The following is a 20,951-nucleotide window of genomic DNA, read 5'->3' on the forward strand; positions in this document are numbered from 1 at the left end:
AGAAAGGGGAACACTCCTCCATTGCTGGTGGGAGTGCAAACTTGTACAACCACTTTAGAAATCAATCTGGCACTTTCTCAGAATATTGGGAATAGTGCTACCTCAAGACCCAGCTATACCAGTCCTAGGCACATAACCAAAAGATGTTCCACCATACAACAAGAACATTTGCTCAACTATGTTCGTCTTCATAGCAGCTTTATCATAATAGCCAGGATCTGGAAACAACCTAGGTGTCCATCAACCAAAGAACAGGAAAAGAAACTGTGGTACATCTACATAATGGAATACTACTCAGCTATTAAAAAAACAAGGGAATCTTGAAATTTGCAGGCAAATGGGTGAAACTAGAAAATATTACCCTGAGTGAGATAACCCAGACCCAGAAAAGCATGCATGATATATTCTCACTTATAAGGGGATATTAGCCCAACACACATGTCCTCTGAGAGACTCTAACCAGTGGGGGATGGGGACAGATACTGGGACTTGCAGCTGGACTCTGGAAGAGTTGAGGGATGGAAAGACAGGGGATGGGGGTTGTCAGGAACTCAACAAGGAGACTATCAAGGCTGGTAGATCTGAACCCATGGGGTCCTGCACAAGGGTATCAACCAAGGACATTGAAAACAGAGCATCTAGACCCCCCCTGTTCAGACATAGCAGGTGGACAACTCATTCGCGACACGGGGAAGGAGAGAAACGGGGGATGGCGGGGGAGGAGGGACTGCCTCTGACATGAACTCTGGTGCCCGCAATTTGAACACTGCCCCTTGGCGGAGAGGCCCTGTGGGAACACAGAGGAAGGGGAAGCAGGCTACCCAGATGAGACCTGATTTGTGGTCAGACGGTGGGGGAAGAGGATCCCACCTGTCAGAGGTCTAGGGGAGGGGAATAGGACGAAAGAGGAAGGGAGGGTGGGAATGGGAAGATACAAGGGAGAGGAAAGCAATTGGGGCGTAGTGTGAATAAATTACAATCAATAATTTTTTAAACAGAAAGCTTGAGATGGAGTCTCTTTGTATCACAAAACATGGTAGCTGGCTCGAGAGCTTCAGGGAGTTTCCCATCTCTACTTCCTCTCAGTGTAAGAGCTAGGACTGCAGGTGTGTGCTACCAGCTTTGTGATGGTTGGTGTGTATCTACAGCAGTCTAGGACCCTGATTCTACATAAGCCCTCTTAGAAGAAGCTGTCTAATGCATGTCTAACATTTCACATCGTATGCGGTAAATTTTTAAATTCAGTTTTGCAAATAAAAGACACACTGAAACCCAATGGTTTCTGCAGCTTAAGTATCTTCCCTCCCAAGCCCCTCCCTGAAAAAAAAAATGCTATTCCACTTAAAAATTCATGTAAATCTAACTTAGAAAATACAACCTGGCCACCTTTTCATGCTCTTCCTATGTAGTCCTACACTTTGATTAAGCTGAGGAAATTGATTTAAATAAATACCTGTGGGTTTTCTAGGCTCTAGGCTATGACAAACCCTAGATTATGGATTACCTCCTTATGAGGTTTCTTTGTTTTTTAGTTATTCAAAATATCTTTCATCGGTATATTTTGATCATGTTTTCCCTCCCGCAGTTTCTCCCCATCCTTCCCCCCCCCCACTTAACTTTATGTTCTTTTTCTCTCCCTCTCTCTACCTCCCCATCTCTAGTTCTCACATAGTCTTTTCAAAAAAAACTACAAAAAGGAAAATAAATCCAACCAAAATCCAGATAAGACAAAAATGAATGACTCCAAGGCAGCAGTGTCTTCCAGACACAACAGGACTGATGCACATATGAACTCACAGAGACTGTGGCACCATGCACAAGACCTGCCCAGGTTCACGCCAGGTAGGGTCACATTCGAGGCGGGACATGGACAGGGGTCCCAACACTAACCAAGAAGCTATTTATAACTGGTATCTGCTGCCAAATGGAAGGTCTGCTTTCTTCTGAGGAGTGTGTCACTGGGTCATACCAAGCACACTTTAGGGTAGGTTTTATGCCCAGGAGTAGCTGGCCAACACAAAATTAACTCCTTTATTTGTCTATTTGTTTCGTTCTGGTTTTATTTATTTTTTTTTTAAGAGGTTAGTTTCTATATAAAAGAGAATTCCTCTTGAGTGACAACAAGCCATCAACTCATGCTGTTTTTCCATCCCTTTTCTTTGATTCCAAACAAAAGCCTCAGCAACAAAGGGTCTGACAGGATCCCACCAAGCTCGTACTATAGAGCCTAGTGCAGGCAGGACGTCATGAGTGCTGAGTGTATTCTGGCTTGATCTGCCTTAAAGAGATCACTTCCAAGAGGATCTGTCCTTGTGGTGCTGAGGTCGCGTCTTGACAGCGGGGCTTGTTGGCACAAGAGCAGGTGTCTTTTCCTTTGTGCCCGTTATTCCCGTGCACTTGTCACCAGTGATTTGCTCACGCAAAGGGCAAAGCACATGACCCCACAGGGAACCAGGAATGAGGTGAGAGATGCTCCCTGAAGATATTGAGAGAGAGAAAAAAAAAACAGCTGTGGCTGTTGGGAATGCTATTTTAAGTTGTTGCTGCTATGTTCATGTCTAGAGTTCAGCCTATTCCTATAAAGGATACCCTGTTTGAGCATCAATATACATGCAGATAACCAAACCCATAATCTCTTCTTCCTATGCATTCTGCTAAACTCTATTCCCCAGCATGCCTTGAGTTTACAGCTAATGGACTATGAACACAGGACATTTACAGGCTTGGTCTATGCAAACTTCCATGGCATCCTTGCTCTCTCACACTATCTGGGTGCCCATGCAAAAGTCATGGATGAAAAGCTGAGGAGCCACCATGTGCCAGATCCTTCGAAGACTATGTGACACTCACTTGGGCCACACTTGAAAATTCATGTTGATGGAAGTGGAGGGGAAGTGGGAAGGGTTGTTACAGTAGTCAGTGCTGACCCCTACAGCATGCAGGAGCCCAAGTTATAGATTTGGGGGAAGATTACATAGTGGTGAGTCATCCTTTATGTAACATCTTATCAAGAGGCACATGATGCCAACATGAGGTATGATCAGTGATAACTCTAAGTTATATATATGGAGATATATGTGTTTATATATATATATATACATACATACATACACACATACACACACAAATACATACATACATATGTACATACAGTCTCATGTAGCTCAGACTGGTCTTTTTCTGTGGGCCAAAACTTCTGATCCTCCTGACTCTATCCAATACCTTGCCTGGTTTATGTGGTGTAAGGGATTAAGCCAGGGTTTTGTGTAGGCTAAGTAATCTCTCTACAACTGAACTACATTCCCAGGGCTCTGCACTAAAGTTCCGTCTTTGAGGTTTCTGCATTACAATGCTATGTTTCTCATTTCCTAATCTACCCAATGCAAGTGTGTCATCTTTATGTATTCTCTGGTGAACTGTATATTCAGATAATTTGCCCTTTACACAGCACTTTACCAAGACCCATCCCCCAGCCTTTGCTTAATTAGCTCTGTTATCAGAGCACTGTCTGCTGCTGGTGGCAATACTAGTGACTTAGTGCTTATTATCCTAATGGGCTTATGTCAATATGGTTTATGGCCTTTATGGTCACCCCATCAGGCTTTTGTAATTTCTGGTATAGGCTAAAATCATTAAAGGACACCAAGTTAAGATGTGAGGATTTCGTAAACAATAATTGTAATAACAGTGATACTGAAAGCAGATAAAAGAAACCAATAACTTCTGGATATGATGCAAGATGCCGTCTTCTAGTCTTGGCTCGAAAAGAGCACCAAACAGAATATTTTATTTTCTCACTCTTTTTTGTTTGTTTGATTTTGTTTTTCAAGACAAGGTTTCTCTGTGTAGCCTTGGCTGTCCTGGAGTTCCTTTGTAGACCAAGATGGCCTCGAACTCCCAGCGATCCACCTGCCTCTGCCTCCCAAGTGCTGGGATTAAAGACATGAGCCACCTCCACTACTCACCATGTGGGTGTCTGAATGTGGCTTAAGACCATGAGTAATTTTCTAAGAACACAGTATTGGTGAACTGACCAACAGAAAGCCTGTCAGCTTCTACACAGCATCCTCTGCCCAGGCTCTGAAATAACTCCAATATTCTAGAGTTCAGGACTTTGTCAGAACACTAGGGAAGGCTGTGCTTTAAATAAAATCACATTTTCCATGGATCTAGAGAACTAAAATCACAGTTTATTGAGCATAACATTTGGATTTTACAATGCTGTGGTCAAGTTCAACATCCTGCAAAGGCCATTACAGCCCAAGGAAACCAGACTCATGAGTCTTCATTCCGTAATGTTTGCATATTACTTCCAAACCCTGAGCATTGTTAGAATAATCATTTGGGATAACTCCAAGAGCAAAGAATGCAATTCTCTAATAAATGTGAATATTGCTTTTGTTCAGAGGTCATCATGTAACAAATCACATCCCATATAGAATAAAAATATTGTTAAATTTTCAGCCTTATCCGGGTATGCATACTGAATTTAGTACTCCGAGTGACCCATATAGTTAGTTTTTAAGAAAATCTACTTCAATGATCTAGTTTCAACAATACATAAAGCTTGACAATGATTGACAAGGATTGTATATAACTTTGAGTAATGGAAAACCAAATGTTTTGTTATTCTTTTACAAAAGTCAAAAGTTAGGAGATGCCATGAATTGATTTGAAACACCATACTGCTAAGGACACAGACTCTCTCTTGCTCTTTGCTGTGTTGGGTGTTAGCATCTTTTGGTTTAAGATCCATCTCTAAGCCCTCCCATTAAAGCTATAATCCAGCCAGGAGAAAGAGAAGAGGGCAGATAGATCCCCTCTATAAAAACATGCCTCTAGTGTTGCATGCAACTCTTCTATCTTATGCATTAACCAGGACTTTGCCTTATGTGCATCCCGGAAGCAAAGGAGAATGAGAAATGCAGTTTTGATTCTATTAGATTCAACTGAGAACTGGGGATACTGTTATTAAGCAGCGTAATGGAAAAAGGTACCTGGAGCAAGTAATAGTCTCTATGACTTCTCAGAGGATCTCTTCCGTACAATGAAACGCAGTACTCTCCTTTTGTTTAAACAAACGTGTGCTTTTTTGTTTAAATAATCATCTTTGGGTGGCCATTATTGAGCCTACTACAAGAAAACATGAGATTGAATAAAGAAAAAGAAGGGTGTTTCCTTTTAATGGAGATATTTCTTATTAGTAAAAGTTATCCCCCACCCCCATATGATCAGAAAGAGGATTTTCTTCTTAGAAACCAAGGAAGGTATCCCCCAAGAGATCATCCATTAGTGGATTTGCCTAGAGAAGAGGGCTTCTGATTCCATCTCTGGCTGCATGGCTATATTAGCTAGTTCATCTGCCTACCAACCCCATGATGATCCATACAGAGGGGAAACAGTGTAAAGAGACGAGGCACGGTTGGAGGGCTCTCAGCCAGAAGCTCTTCTCTTTTTGTGCACTCTTCTTCTTACGCCAGTTGCTAAGAAGTGTGGACAAGGTCCACGGCTTCCAGTGTAGCCAGGGACTGTAGCAGAAGGGGTCAAAGGGCAAGGGCATTGCAGCAGTGAGGAACAATGGTGGCATATGTGTCCAGTCTTAGAGCACTGTGACTCTCTGGGAAGGTTTCATGAGGTGGATCTACCACCACGTTACCAGAGTTACCAGGATTCGAGCCTGTGGCCTGGCGCCATGTTAACTCTTTTTCAGGGAGCCAAGTTCCCTCTCTGGCTAGCACCTAGCTTCAGCCTTTACCTTCTCCCAGCATGAGATTCTTAGGAGACACATACCAAGTCCATGAGGAACCTTCTTTCAATAGACTGAGAGTCAAAGGTAGGGGCACAATGTCTCCTTAGAACATCGCCATGGCTGTCAGTACAGATGCAATAAGGAGTATGTTGTAGCTACTATTTGCTTATGCTGAGCACATAGGCAAGAACAGTGTCAACTACCCAAGAGGAAGTGAACTTGTTTGAAAAGATTAGAAGGAATAAGAGATGTGTCCTCCCTCGTTGCTGTAAGTGTGTCACTGGAGGTGGGCTTTGAAGTTTCAAAAGCCCATGCCAGATGCAGTCTCACTGTTCTTGTTTCCTGAAGATCAGGATTAGAACTCTCAGCTCCTTCTCCAGCCCCATATCTGCCTGCACGCCACCATGCTCCCTGCCATGATGATAATGAAGTAAACCTCTGAACTGTAAACAAGCCCCCAATTTATAGGAGTTAGCTTGGTTATGGTATTTTTTTCCATAGAAATAGAACACTGAGTAGACATGCCTTAAACATACATACTACTAGTGAGCTATGGCAGCAAGATGCTCAAATTTACAATTTTTAAAGGAGTTATGCTTCAAACTTAATCAAGAGGAAAATGGCAATTATCCTAAATAAGCACAAGGAAAACAAAAATGATCCTCTGAAATCCTGTGTACACGCTGCCTGAGCCTGAGCTAGGAGCTTTACTAGCAAGGGAGAGGAGAGAGGGGCCTTGAAGATGTATTAATACCAAATGTTCGCCTATTCCTTCATGCAGTGAGAACCAAGAATTGCAGAGACACTAGCTTACTCACAGGTGGGACTCAAAAGTTATCTGATGCTGTGACCCAGCAATAGCACTTTAAGTGAGAGAAGACTGTTCTGGGATGTAAAAAAAAAAAAAAAAAAAAAAAAAAAAAAGCCAGTGCATGCCTGCCTCCAACAGCTAACTAGCTAACTTTCACAACAACTTGGGAATTTACACTAAATATAATGCTATTAAAAGATGTCTTAGAGCATGACATACTCCCTATCTATTAAGTGCCCCATCAGGACTCTTATTGCTACTGACAGTAATAAATATATTAGCTCATATAACCAGCAGGACCAGAGACATAACTCTCTCAGCCAGAAGCATATTTAGAGAGGGGTAAATTAACATCTTTAAGGCTGTCTCCTCTTCCTCTTCTTCATCCTCATCTTCTTCCTCTTTTCCCTTCTCCTTCTCCTCCTTCTCTCCCACAGAGAGCAAGACCGCTGGCAGCCCAGAACTCATAGCTCCTAGGTATAAAGGAGGAGAAATTCAGTGAGCGGGCTCTGGCAACCATGTGCCAAAAAGGATGTGGATACTGTGAGGAGGCAGGATGTTTCCATCTAGGGTCCTGAATGCCCCTCTCTCAGCCAGTCCCTGTGGCCACCTGACTGTGCTATGCTAGGCCAAGAATGCGCTGTCCTTTCCTATGACGATGAGTGTGTAGGAGAAGAGATGGGCCTCGGAGAGACAGAAAGTGGATGTCTCATAAGAAGCAAGAGGAAAAGACACTCCTAAGGCAAACAGGAAGTGCTCACAACAAACACCTTTCCCGTGGTCGGCCAACTGTGAAAGGACCCCGAAGGTCATTTCATAATCAAAATTTTAAAATACGAATATGTATGGCCCCTGCCACCAAGGCAACAGACACTGTAAAGGTCTTGCTTCTCAGCCCATGCCACTTGCTCACATACCACAGACAGCAGCTCCCTGTGTACTAAGAGTGTCCTCTGAACACCAAGGTCTACTCCTCATCAACCTGCCCTCTATGGCCTGGCGGGAGGCCAGGGAGCTAGCCAGCTAAGGCCCTGAGAGTCTTCAGACAAGAGCTCCATGGAGATGGGGATAAACAGACCAGCTCTCTCACACCCTGGCAAGGAAACCGCTGATGGTGCTCTTTCCTGTTGCCTAAGTTCCCTGGAGGAATGGAATCCTATCTGCCAATGGTGGTAACTTGTTCGCTAGAACCCCCGTCCCTTTATTTGTTTGCTTCTCTTCTCTGTCTCACTTCTGTGCCACCACGGAGGCTTAGTGAGGTCTCTTTCCACATGAATTATGGCACTGAGTCCTTAGGCAGGGTCAGTTTCAGGAGCAGCGAACCTGTGACAGGCAAGCACTCTGTAAACCATGTATAGTGCTACCCCGCCTGTTAGTCTCACAGGCATAATGCTGTTTTCAAGGTGAAGGAACCAGGTCCTTCAGTAAGCTCACACAGCCAATTAGAGCAGAGCCTGGCTCAAGGTAAGTTGATTCCAGTCTGTGCTTGATGGCAATTCTCTGCCACCTGCCACTAGACAGTATCTCTGTAGGCACCCAGCTCCTGACCATCCTGTTCAAAGCAACTAAAAGCTCTGAGTTGACCTAAGAGGAGGAAGTGAATGCGAGAGAATCCTGTCATGTTCTGAGGGAAACGTGTGGGCCAAAGAGCACGTGCCTTGCACATGATTGTTACTGATGTAATACGTGCCAGTTATTCAGTTGATGGAAGTCATTGATGTTATTTTTCCTCACCTGTCTGTCAAAAGAGAAATAAAAAATAAAAGAGCTTTCCTTTCTGAGGCATTTTTTCCACGGTAAAATAAACATTTCTCATCTTAAGGCCAGTGGCAGGACTTCTGGATTAAGGCAAAGAAATCATCTTAAGAAAGGTGGAGAAATTGGACTCAACGGTACCCTGTGTGTTATGGCAGAGAATAATGATCGCTGTTCTTTTAGAATAAAGAGTGCAGCTTTATGGGATGAAAACATGGATCTACAGATTAAGTGCACCTGCTGCTCCTGCAGAGGACCTGAGTTTGGTTCCCAGCACTCAAGTCAGGCAAAACATAGCTACATGGAAGTCTAACTCTAACGGATTGACAGTCCTCTGCTGGCCTCCACAGGCACCCATATTCACATACCTGTACCTACAGACATACCCGAGCACGCACACATTTGCTTTAAAATAAAGCAAATCTATTTTTAAAACTGAGACTTTGGGCCAGGCTTGGTGATGCACACCTTTAACCCCGGTGTTGAGGATCCAGAGGCAGAAGGATCTCTGTGACTTTGAGGCCAGACTGGTCTACACAATCTGTTCCAGGACAGCCAGGGCTACATATAGTAAGACCCTGTATCCAAATAAAAAAGGGCTGGAGAGATGGTTCAGTGGTTAAGAGCACTGTCTGCTCTTCCAGAGGTCCTGAATTCAATTCCCAGGAACCACATGGTGGCTCACAACTATCTATAATGTGATCTGATGCCCTCTTCTGGACTGCAGCTGTACCTACAGCACTGTATACATAAATATATATATATATATATATATATATATATATATATATATATATATATATATATATTTTTTTTTTTTTTTTTTTTTTTTTTTTTTTAGACAGGGTGTCTCTGTGTAGCCTTGATTGTCCTGGACTCGCTTTGCAGATCAGGCTGGCCTCAAACTCACAGCTATCCACCTGCCTCTGCCTCCCAAGTACTGGGATTAAAGGCCTGCGCCACCACTGCCCAGCATAAATAAATACTTTTTAAAAAACATTTTATCTCATGTACTGAAGACAGTTTTAAGACAAATTTGTCTAAGATAAAACACTTAGGCAAACTCACCTTCCCCATTTTGTATGGGCACTAGTGTCCACATGCCTCACTTTCCCACCATTTGGGCAGCATATGCTGAGAGTCAGCATGATCAGTCAAGACACTGGGACCCTTTGTTTTGCTGCCTCTTCCCTGACTTAGTAGATCAGTAAATCAGGATAGCAATTTATCTTTTCCAGTATCCTTTTGATAGTGTTCATTGGCTTCCTCCTAACCCCTCTGAAAGCCATCTTTAAAAATAAATAAATAAATTATGGTTTGGAGAGATGGCTTGGTGGTTAAGAGCACTGACTGCTCTTCCAGAGGATCCAGGTTCGATTCCCAGCAACGGCGGTTCACAACCAACCATAACCCATTGAGGGAATCTGACACCCTCTTCTGACTTCTATGTGGGTCAGGCATGCGTGTGATGTGCATATGCCATAAAAATGGATACACACAAAGTAAACCTTAGAAAAAGACAATTTCATACTGTTGGATAATTTAGATTTTGTGTAAAACGTAAAGCATTAAGAACACTTATTGGAGCCGGGCTGTGGTGGCGCACACCTTTAATCCCAGCACTTGGGAGGCAGAGGCAGGTGGTTCGCTGTGAGTTCGAGGCCAGCCTGGTCTACAAAGTGAGTCCAGGGCAGAGAAGGCTACCATAGAGAAACCCTGTCTCAAAAGACCAAAAGAAAAGAAAAGAAGAAAAAGAAAAACCCACAAAATGTTGTTTACAGAAAAAGAGCTCACAGCAAGAGAAAATATGCTGAGTCAAATAAGAGACAGAATGATGTCTAAGGGGGGTCAAGGGTCACACTCACCTCCATTCTCTCAGCTTGCTTTCTTAAGTATTCTAAAGGAATTATTTCTAGAGAAATTGCTATATTTGAATGTAAGATGTTCGTAGCTTCTATAGGTTCATGTTGTTTCATCAGCTAACTGGGCTCCTTCTGGTAGCATTTTGGGGAGGGGGCAGGTTGCAAAAACTTTTGGGCATTGGGCTTTGTCGGCAAACATAGAACCACAGGACAGGTCTTAACAGTTTATATATTGGTCTAGTTCCAGCCCAAGCCCTGTGTTTCTTCATGGACTAAGACAAGGACATGTGACCTCACACTGCCACTGACATGGCTGCAGGGTGCCACAAACCCCACCATGCTTTCCCGCTGTAATAGGCTGCACCCTCTCAGGCCAGAATAAACCTTCATCCCTCAAGTTGCTTCTTGGAAGATTTTATTTGGTCCTAGTGGATGACAAATGTGAACTCCAGTCTTTTTTTCTTAAGCGGAATTATCTGGCTAGATGAACAACTTGGCTGTGATTTTCCGTTTTCAGGGGTGACGCCGTTTGTAAACAGAGTGATGCCTTCAGCACAGATAATTGGCTCCTTGGGTCCATCATCCTTCTAACTCACTGTGACAATTGATTGGCAGGGGGAATAATATATAAGATGCTCTTAAGCTTTAAGGGCAGGTTACCTAGTAACCAACAAATGAGTGAGTTCTCTTCACAGAGACTTGCTCTCTTAATTGGATGAAAAGCTTTGAGGAACACAGCTGGGAAGAAACAAAGACTGACAATTATCAGTGGGCTTGATGTCTGAAATCCTGGCAGCCTTGGCCAAAGGTCATAATGGGCACGGATCTTTCATTGGTAACAAGAAGCCAACCAAGCTGCCTACTTAGATACAATTTCGTGTTCCTTTTAAGCACAGGAAAAATAAAAAATGAATTGTGGAAATAAGAATATTAAAATGTGTAAGGATGGATGCAGAGAGGGCTCAGCAGTTAGGAGTATCAGTTACGCTCTCAGAGGACCTGAGTTTGATTCTCAGCACCTATACGGTGGCTCATAGCCATCTGTAACTCCAGTTCCAGACATGGTGCACCACATATGTGCAGGGGCCTCAGAGGCCAGAAAAGGGTGACGTTAGATCCCCTGGAACTGGAGTTACAGATGGCTATGAGCCCTCTCCCCATCCATCCCTACACATTTTAATATGCTTATTTCCATCCTTTTAAAATGTGCAATGAAAGTCGGGCATGGTGGCACATGCCTTTAATCCCAGCACTTGGGAGGCAGAGGCAGACGGATTGCTGTGAGTTCAAGGCCAGCTTGGTCTACAAAAGCAAGTCCAGGATAGCCAGGACTGTTATACAGAGAAAAAAGTGCAACGAAAACAATATGGCAGTGGTTCTCAACCTTCCTAATATTGCTACCCTTTAATATAGTTCCTCATGTTGTGATCCCCAGCCATAAAATTATTTTGTTACTACTTCATAACTGTAATTTTGTTGCTGTTATGAATCATAATATAAATATCACATATGCAGGATAGCTGACATTTAACCCCTGTGAAAGGGTTGCTTGATTCTCCCAAAGGGGTCCCAACCCACAGGTTGAGAACCACTTCAACTATGGTTTTGCACTGTGTGGTCATTCATTCTTCTAATCCCAGCACACAGAAGCTAAGGATTGTTTTTAAAAATTGCTAAGGGCCCAAAACATCATGAGCTAGAAGCAGTTTAGAGAAACTTTGTCTCCAAACAAATAAACAAAAAGCAAGGGCAGGGTATATCTTAGCAGTCGAGTGTTTGCTTGTCCAGAAAAGACCATAACTATAATGTTCAATATCTAACACCACATAGACACTTAAAGCCCTATGTGCTTTTATAGTTCATGAGAATGATCAGGGACAAGAGTCTGTTTATGGTCAGGGATCCGTGTTCTATTGCTTAGGATAATTCAGAATGACCATTGAGGTCAGTAGATCTTATTAACACTGTTTTGTATACCTGTATTCCCATTAGGCACATATTACTGCACAAAGAGTTATAGATGCTCCTACTCTCTCTTGCTTTAGACAATAAAATTAAGAAAAATCAAATTATACGTTGACAGTGATGGAGATTGTTTTTATCTACTGAGGCCTTTTAGATAATAGCACAAGCTTTCCCTGCCCTTGGAAAGGAAGTTCTTATTCTGCCTTTAACTATAACTGAAACAACCCAAGCCCAGAGTCATTTCTTACAGTGTTTGCACCTGGTAGTCCCTCAGTAAGAGACCTGAAGTTTAATATTGCCTGCATATAGCAGATTGTTCTCACAAGGATGGAGCTTAGACCTTTCCTAAAGCCCCCTCTAGTGACAAGCAGAGAATGAATCCATTTCAGATCAACACTGGGACACTTTAAACTTGTATCGTGCCATTTAGCTTTCCAATGACTCACACTTATTGAAAAATGACTAAAAATAAATGTAGCTGAGATTCTCAAGAATTCTTCAGTCACTGAAACATAAAGGACTTTGTATAGAACTGAGGTCACACAAAATGCTCACACATCTTTTAATCCTATTTTTTTTTTAACTTGGCCCTGGTGGATAATTCAAAACTATTCCACGATTTTCCTTCTTTTTGTCCTTTAGGAACTTCAGGATTAAGATATGTTAGTAGAGGGGCTGGAGAGATGGCTCAGTGGCTAAGAGCACTGGCTACTGTTACAGAGAACCTGGGTTCAAGTCCCAGCACCCACGAGGCAGCTCACACTGCCTAAAACTCCAGGGCCAGGGGATCTGATGCCTTCTAGCTTCCATGGGCACCAGGCATGAGCATGGTGCACAGACAGACAAGAAAAATACCCTACATATTTTTTTAAAGCTAAAGCTAAATAACAGCAAAAAGGGTACATTCATGGTCAGGAGAGATGCCTCAACAAACAAAAGCACTTACCACCAAGCTGGATGCCCAACACATGATAAAAACTGGTCCCCTAACTCCAACGCACACACCATATGTGTGCACATGCATAATACATATATACATACACACATAAATAAATACAATATAATTTAAAACATAAAGTATTGTAATAATGTTTTATAATAACCCAATATAAATAAAGGTAAAACCTAGACCTTTTGTCTCTTGTGTCTTTTTCTGCATTCACTGGATAATTTTCACTAATGCGTCTAGGCATATCCAAAGAACCAAGCATTATTTCTAGGATCCTTCTGTACTGTGAAATGAAGGGCTATTTACAAAATAGAAATTAAATGTATAATAATAAAGCATTAAAAATATAATGAACATAAACTATGTTTTATTAGGTCAGATGGTACAGACTGTTTATACATAATTTATTTTATTTATATCGCCATCCCAAAAGCTTAGAAATCATTCAATAAGAGAGATCTAATTAAACCATTAAAAGAAGAGAAGAGCAGGCTGGAGATTTGGCTCATGCATTGTTCTTGCAGAGGGCCTGAGTTTCAAACGAGCAACCACATGGTGGCTCCCAACTGCCTGTAACTCTAGTTCAAGGAGAATCAAGTCCTCATCTGGACTCTGAGGACACACACATACACACACACACACACACACACACACACACACACTTGAAATCTTTTTAAAAGACAGAATTGGATATTATGCAGGAAGCAGAAACTTTTATTCCTACACAGTTACTTAAAATTCTGAGACCCCTAAGGGCATTTATGACACCATTAGCAGCTTAGAAACCAACCTCGCTTATAATATTGTGCACAATAGCTCCCCAGTAAGCATTTGCTAAGTTTGACTGGAGTTGAAATTTAAAAGGCAAACTGAGGAAGGCAACACCATGATTTGGTTTACTAGAAAGTGATGGTAGCTCCTCATATCAAAGGAGACTTGTGGTGCCATTAGAGGCCAAAGGTGTCAGGTCCCCTGGACCTGGAGTTACAGACAGTTGTAGTAGCTGTGAGTTGTACTTTGGGTCCCCCCCCCACAAGAGCAGAAGGTGTTCTTGACCTCTGGGCCACAGCTCCAGTAGCTCTTAGTCTCCTTACTCTCTATCATCCTAAATGCTGTTTGAGATAGAGGATCATCATATTTTAAGCCCAATTTTCTCTCCGCCCTATGTCTTAGAAGACCACTGCTCCAGGCTTTGTTATAACTGGGATTCTGGGATGTGTTTTCTTTTCCTTTCATTATTATAGGCTTTCTGATTTGCTTTCCTTAATGCCAACTCTCCTCATGTCTGGCTCTTCTGAGACAGGAGTCTTAGAAAAGAGACACCTGTACCATACATTTGGGGGTGAGGGTCAGCCACTGCCCATATCTTAACACTTGTATTCCTTTCATTTACATAAACAGGAAGCCGAGGCTCAGTCAGGCTTAGAATTTAATTCATGATCAAACTTGTAAGTTGTCATAGTTGGGTTTCTCTTGCTATGATAAAATGCCATGGCCAAAAGCAATTTGAGGATAAAACGGTTTATTTCATCTTACAACTTACAGTCCATCATAAAGGGAAATCAGGACAGGAATTCAAGGCAGGAACCTAGAAGTCGGCCATAGAAGAACACTACCTGCCAGCTTGCTCTTCAAGGCTTGCTCAGTTTGCTTTTCTATACAGCCCAGAACCACCTGCCCAGGGATAGCACTGTCCACAGGGTTCTACAGAGGAAGAGAACCAATGGGATGAGTTGGGGTGTGTGTGTGTGTGTGTGTGTGTGTGTGTGTGCGTGTGCGTGTGTGTGTGTGTGTGTGTGTGTGTTTTGTGTGAACTTTTTAAGTCAGCTTACATCAACATAGCAAAAACAGCTGAATTACAGCTGAGAGACTGAGATGTAGTTTTTCCGTCCTTGAGTGCTTCAGTCCTCAGATTATCCCCACAGTGGCTATCTTTCATGAGGAGGCTGGCATAGTTGTTCCATCCACAAGGCTGGATGGCGCCTCAGTAGTCTCGATCTGGTGTCAAAAACCTGAAAGATTCCGGGAGGGCTGCAGGTTGGTCTTCAGTGCCTGAGGAAAACTGGAAACGCTGGTTCTGATGTGGAAGGAGAATTCAACCACAGCAGCAAAAGGGTAAATCAACTGGGCAGCATGAGGAAAAGCCAAGCTTTTCCTGCCACAACCTTTTAATCTAGACTGCTACCAGAAGATAGCAACCACAATCCAAGTGGCTCTTCCAAATCATTTAAGGCAATCATGAAAATCTCCCTATTCCGGAGAGTCTAACTTGGGGCAAGTTGCCGTTAAAAACCAACCATAACCTGTAGAAGCTCAGAGTTCAGCAACGCTGGCTCAGAATCTGGGATGCTTTTTTGTGATAACCGCCAGGATGCAGTTGCCTCCCTAGGCAACCCTTGGCAATATCTAACGACATTGTTGGTTGTGGGTAGAGTCCAGGAATGCTGCTATAGGATCCCACAAAGATCAAGAATGGGTTGCTAAGAAACCCAGCGTGACAGAATGCTTTCCTTTCTCCTCCTATCCAAATCTGATGTTACTTCCAAGGATTCACAATTAGCTATTGCAAAAAAAATACACAAATTACAGAAAGGCGCAGACTAGATTACTTTTTTCTCACATCCTACTTCCTTTCAAAACGAAACTGGCTCTGTAGCTTTGAGGTAAAAGGGAGAGCAAGGGCAAGAGGTGAGGAATTCAGTAGGCAGAAAAGAAATTCAAACTAAAGCTTGCAAACTAAGATGTGGGCTGCTGAAAGATGACTCCCTGGTCAAGAGTGTTTGCTCTGCATGCTTGAGGACCAGAGTTCGAATCCCGACACCAAAGTAAAAAGTGGCCTGGTGACGGAAACAGATGTGATTCGCTTTCCTGACTGGCAAGCTCCCACAGCGCGAAACTGGCCCCTTTCCCCGACCGTGCCCCGCACCTGCCACTGCAGCCGAGTACCAGCCGCGCGGGCGGGGCGGGGCCTAGGAGCACACGTCCCTGTGTTGTGACGTCATAATCTGTAGCCGCGGAGCCGGCCCTTAGCAACCAGCCTGGCGACAGTCTCTGTGGCCGCCTTCGCTGCCGCCCCCGCGGGCTAGTCTTTCCAAACCTCCACTGCGGGGGCTGGCTTGACCCCGGTAAGAACCGAGGGGGGACACAGTGTCTGCGCGAAGGCTACAGGAGAACTAAGAATGGATGGCAGCCGGAGAGGTAAGGGGCTGCTAGTGTCTAGGCCGCTCCCTGGCCTTCCCGGTCATCTGTAACGGCAGGCGCTGGACAGGCCCGGAGCCCTGGGGGTGGCCCCGCTTGCTACTGCCTGGCCTTGAAATTGTCGCCCCGATCCCGGGACCCTGCAGGCTTGTATCACCTAGGTCTTTGAAGTTTGACCTGAGCCCTAGATCAGGCCGGCTGCTTTCGCAGAAACTACCCTCAGTTTTCCTCATTTTGAACGGAGGGGGAAAATACTCATGCCACGGAGTCCCTGGGGATTAAGTGCAGATAACGATGTAGCAAGCTCTTGGGTGCATTGCAAGCACCTGAAGTCTCCCAGCTACTCCCTCCAAAACTGGCTCACCCAGAGCTGGTTATAATTCAGTTGCTCCAAGGTGGGGAGCTGGGATACCACATTTCGTAATAAACTTCCAATGTGGTTGGTTGGTTGACTGGCTATTTAATATAGCAAAAGACTACCCATAACCACAGTGTACACCCTTTTGCCTTGAGTGATACTGAGTCAAGTGCCGAGTGTGAAGTAGTTGGTGACCTCTACCCATAAATCTTCACGTATCAGCCCAACCCAAGTTGAACATCCACGGCCTAAGATTTTAGTAAGATCCTAAGGTGATTTGCATGAACAATACATTAAAAAGTACTAGTAAACACCATAATTATATTTCTTTTAAAAAGAACTGTCATTCTTATTAAACTGTCTATGAGATAACACTCTAAAGAAATTCACAATTTTATTGTGTGATTTTTTTTTTTTAGCTCTAAGAATCTATGAACAAAGAAACAAAAATGAACAAATACAGTGCAAATAAAAATACAGATATAAGTGATATTAAGACATTTAGATATAAAGACATATAAGATTTGTTATGGAGCTTGGCTTTGCCAAGGCAGATTCAGAGATGTCCCAGAAGATGTCTCTTGGAAGCTGGGAAGAGTGAGGAAAGAAGGCTTCAATTCAAAGCCTGAAATTCTGAGAAGCAGAGCCCACAGTAAAGAAAAAGAAAAAGAAAACCAAATAAGCAACACACACACACACACACACACACACACACACACACACACTGTTGTCTCTTTAAAGGGTGCCTTTGAATTGATCTAATGATTCCTTGAATTAAATCTTGCTTTTAGTTTGTGTGCACCTGTATTTTATAATAATCGATCAACATTAGTGTTATGCTTAGTGTAGAAGGTCAATAGACAGGATATTCAGACATCAAACACTTCAGAATACCAAACACTTGTTTAGTGTTCACACACAAATCTTGTTAAATAGGTATTGTTCATATTGTAAGATAAAGAAAAAAAAAAGATAAACCCTTGAGTTAATTGCTTTACTTACATAGTAGGACAGGGGCATTCGTATCGTAATAGACTTAGTAAGTCTTTAGTATTTATTTTTAAATGAGGTGACAGATGTAAAAGGGCTTATACTTTATAGCTTACCCAAGTGGCTTTGCTTTTAGCCCATAGTATATAGTAATATCATTGCTCCTAGTTTTGAACTTGTTGAGTAAATGTTATATTCAACAATTATCTGATCTAGTTTTCATATATTATAAATTATAAGTACTATAATTGTAATTGGTCATAAATTATTTGTTAGTAACCATTTAAAAAAATGTTTTTTTGGTTTTTCTCAAGACAAGGTTTCCCTGTGTAGCCTTGGGTGTCCTAGACTCACTTGTAGACCAGGCTGGCCTCAAACTCAAAAAGATCTATCTGCCTCTGCCTCCCAAGTGCTGGGATTAAAGGCGTGTGCCACCATGCCTTAAATGCTTTAGTTTCAGTTTAAAGTAAATGTCCTAGGTTTCATTAGTTCCTTCAGCTGTTTCAGAACATAAAATACTAAAGATACCCAAGGAGAGAGTTCCTCACTTACAGTAAGCACAGTGTTCTGTAGTGTCAACCTTCAGGGAGGTGATGTAGCAGAGAGCCACCACCTTGAAAAGCAACAGGTCTTGTTTCTAGTCTCCGGTATTAAGTAATGATGCATTGCTCTGCCGGCTCCTTTACTTCCCCAAGCCTTAGTTCTTGTGAAGTGGGTGATTATCTGTTTGTTTTACTTCTGTTGCTGTGATAAAACATCCTGGTACCTACTGTCCATCGCTGCATGGCAGCCACAACAGGAGGAGCCTGAAGCACTAGGTGTGCTCTAGGCCTCCCTCACTGAGACGCTTGCACAGGTAATTCCAGGTTGTGTCGCATTGACAAGTAAAGCTGTCAGTTAATGAATTTTGGCAGCTCATTGGTTCAGCTACGGTAGTCTGTCAGAGAGTGTCAGGGATCCCTGTCCCCTGAGAAGCTGGGGTTGTAAGCAGGTACTGCCATGCCTGGCTTTTACATGGATTCCAAAATCAGGTCTTTGGAACTTAGGTGACAGCCTCTTTATCAAGAATGCCATCTCTCTAGTCCTGTCTTATTTTCTAAGAAAGAAAATGCTCAGTTTATGGTCATAGGACCTTTGCCATTTGATATATTATTGCTGGTGGTCACATAATTGAATGAGTTGTAGTTGTTGTTTTGTTGCTATTGTGGTGGTGGTTTTTTAAAGACAGGGTCTCATTATTTAGCCCTTGCTGGATTTGAGCTTTCTATATAGACCAGGCTGGCCTGAAATTCAGAGAGATCTGCTTGCCTCTGCCTCCTCCCCACTGTTGGGAGTAAAGGCATGCAGCACGTGCCTAGCTGAAATAGAAGTTTCAACAATTTTGTTTAAAAACAAATGTTATTTTTAAAATATTCTGTATTTTTTGTGTGAAAATTGTGTTTCACGTGTCCTAATTCATGGTTTTTATTGTTGTTGGAAGTCAGAGCAACCTCTGTCCTCCCCAGATACAGTCCACCATGCCTATTTACAGGACACTTGAGCACCAAGAGCAACGGTAAGTAAACTACTTAAAACTGTAGCTTGGCTAAAAGTCTCACTGTTCTCTGTGCTGGGAAACAGTTCTCTTAATGAACATTTGTACCTCACATTAGTAATTAGAATTAAACGTTACAGAGATTCTTTAGCTACATTTAGGGGTCATAATTTCAAACTGTTATTGTGGCCTGCATGTGAACCCAGCTACCTCCTGCTTCCCTACTCTGCTGCAGCCAGAGGCCACTTTCACTGGCGCAAGGTTTAGTTTAAGGTATGCCTGCCGTAAGGTGATGACTATCAGGTGATGAAGATATAAGCTCTAAAGAAAAGCTGTGTAGAGAAAACTTGGATGCATTTCCAGCTAATGTTTATGAATTTCTAAATCTCTCTGCTCCGTGATACCTTTATATTTTAAAGTCTTCAAAGTGATTTTTTTTTTTTTTTTTTTAACGGTTTCCCTGTGTAGCCTTGGCTGTCCTGGACTCACTTTGTAGACCAGGCTGGCCTTAAACTCACAGAGGTCCACCTACCTCTGCCTCCTGTGTTCTGGGATTAAAGGTGTGCGCCACTAAGCCCAGCTCAAAGTGGAATTTTAATGTTAGCTCTAAAATTATTTTGGTAATTATAACTTAAAATTTTTGGCATGGGTTTTAGAAAAAAATATGATTTAAGCCTATTCTTATTTCCATGAAAAATCTTTTATACTGTCCTCTCCTCTCTAACTATGAACATTTAGAGAATTCAATTATTTCATTTTATTTCAATTATTTTATTTTATTTCTTTGTACCAGAGTATATACATAGAAACAACTAGGAAAACTGATGATAATTTAAAAAACAAACAAACAAACTTTAAAGCAATGTCTGGTGATACAAACCTGTAACACCTGTATCTGGAGGCTGAGGCAGGAGGATAACAAGTTTCTGGCCTGCTTGAACTACAGAATGAGGTCAAGGCCAGTCTGGGAACTAAAGTAAGAGTGATGGGGATGTAGCTCAGTGGCAGAGTGTTTGCAAAGCATGCATGAGACCCTGGATTCAATCTTCAGGAACACACACACACACCACACACACCACACACACACACACACACACACACACACACACACACACACACCACACACACACCACACACACACACACCACACACACACACACACACACACACACACACACCACACACCACACACGGCAGAGCTAGTGCAAGCAGAGCAGTTGTTAGTATGCAGCTGCACTGGCTTTTATCTCAGCGCTGCCTCTTTTGTCCATAAGATGATACCAATGAAGTTCATAGCTCTCTGTGCTTCAGTTTCCACTTCTATTAAGTGTGATAATAATGGCTAGAAAAAGTTTTACTGGTAGAGTATAACAGTGCATGCCAAGTGCCCACCAGCAGTGTCTTCCGTAGTAACATGCTCATATCATGCAGACTTCCCCTGAATGGATTGATTGTGAAGTACTAAAGGATAGTTCCAATGTGGAAGAGTCACTTGTTTTTCAAGCTCTATATTCTATTTCTTCTTCTTCTTCTTCTTCTTCTTCTTCTTCTTCTTTTTTTTTTTTTAAGTTTTTCATGACAGGGTCTCTCTATGTTATCTTGGCTGTCCTGGACTTGCTTTGTAGACCAGGCTGGCCTCCAACTTACAGCGCTCCACCTGTCTCTGCCTCTCAAGTGCTGCGATTAAAGGCGTGCGCCACCACACCTGGCCTCTGTATTCTATTTCCCTGGTGAATCTTTTAAGTAAATGCTCCTATGACTTCTCAAAATCTTTTCAGGG

The 20,951-nt window shown here is 42.6% G+C and overlaps 1 protein-coding gene across 2 annotated transcripts in view; it reads left to right on the top strand.

The window, feature by feature from the left end:
- The first annotated feature begins 16,094 nt into the window (after positions 1-16,094).
- Positions 16,095-20,951, top strand: part of Spata7 (spermatogenesis associated 7) — a 39,409-nt gene continuing 34,552 nt past the window's right edge. For both annotated transcript variants that reach the window (XM_051150261.1, XM_051150266.1), the window contains exons 1-2: positions 16,095-16,289; positions 19,118-19,192. In XM_051150261.1, coding sequence (XP_051006218.1) covers positions 16,271-16,289; positions 19,118-19,192 — 94 coding nt within the window. In that variant the 5' untranslated portion in view covers positions 16,095-16,270. The remainder of the gene's footprint in view (positions 16,290-19,117; positions 19,193-20,951) is intronic.

Source organism: Acomys russatus, chromosome 1 (genome assembly GCF_903995435.1).
Source record: "Acomys russatus chromosome 1, mAcoRus1.1, whole genome shotgun sequence".
Lineage (NCBI taxonomy): Eukaryota > Metazoa > Chordata > Mammalia > Rodentia > Muridae > Acomys > Acomys russatus.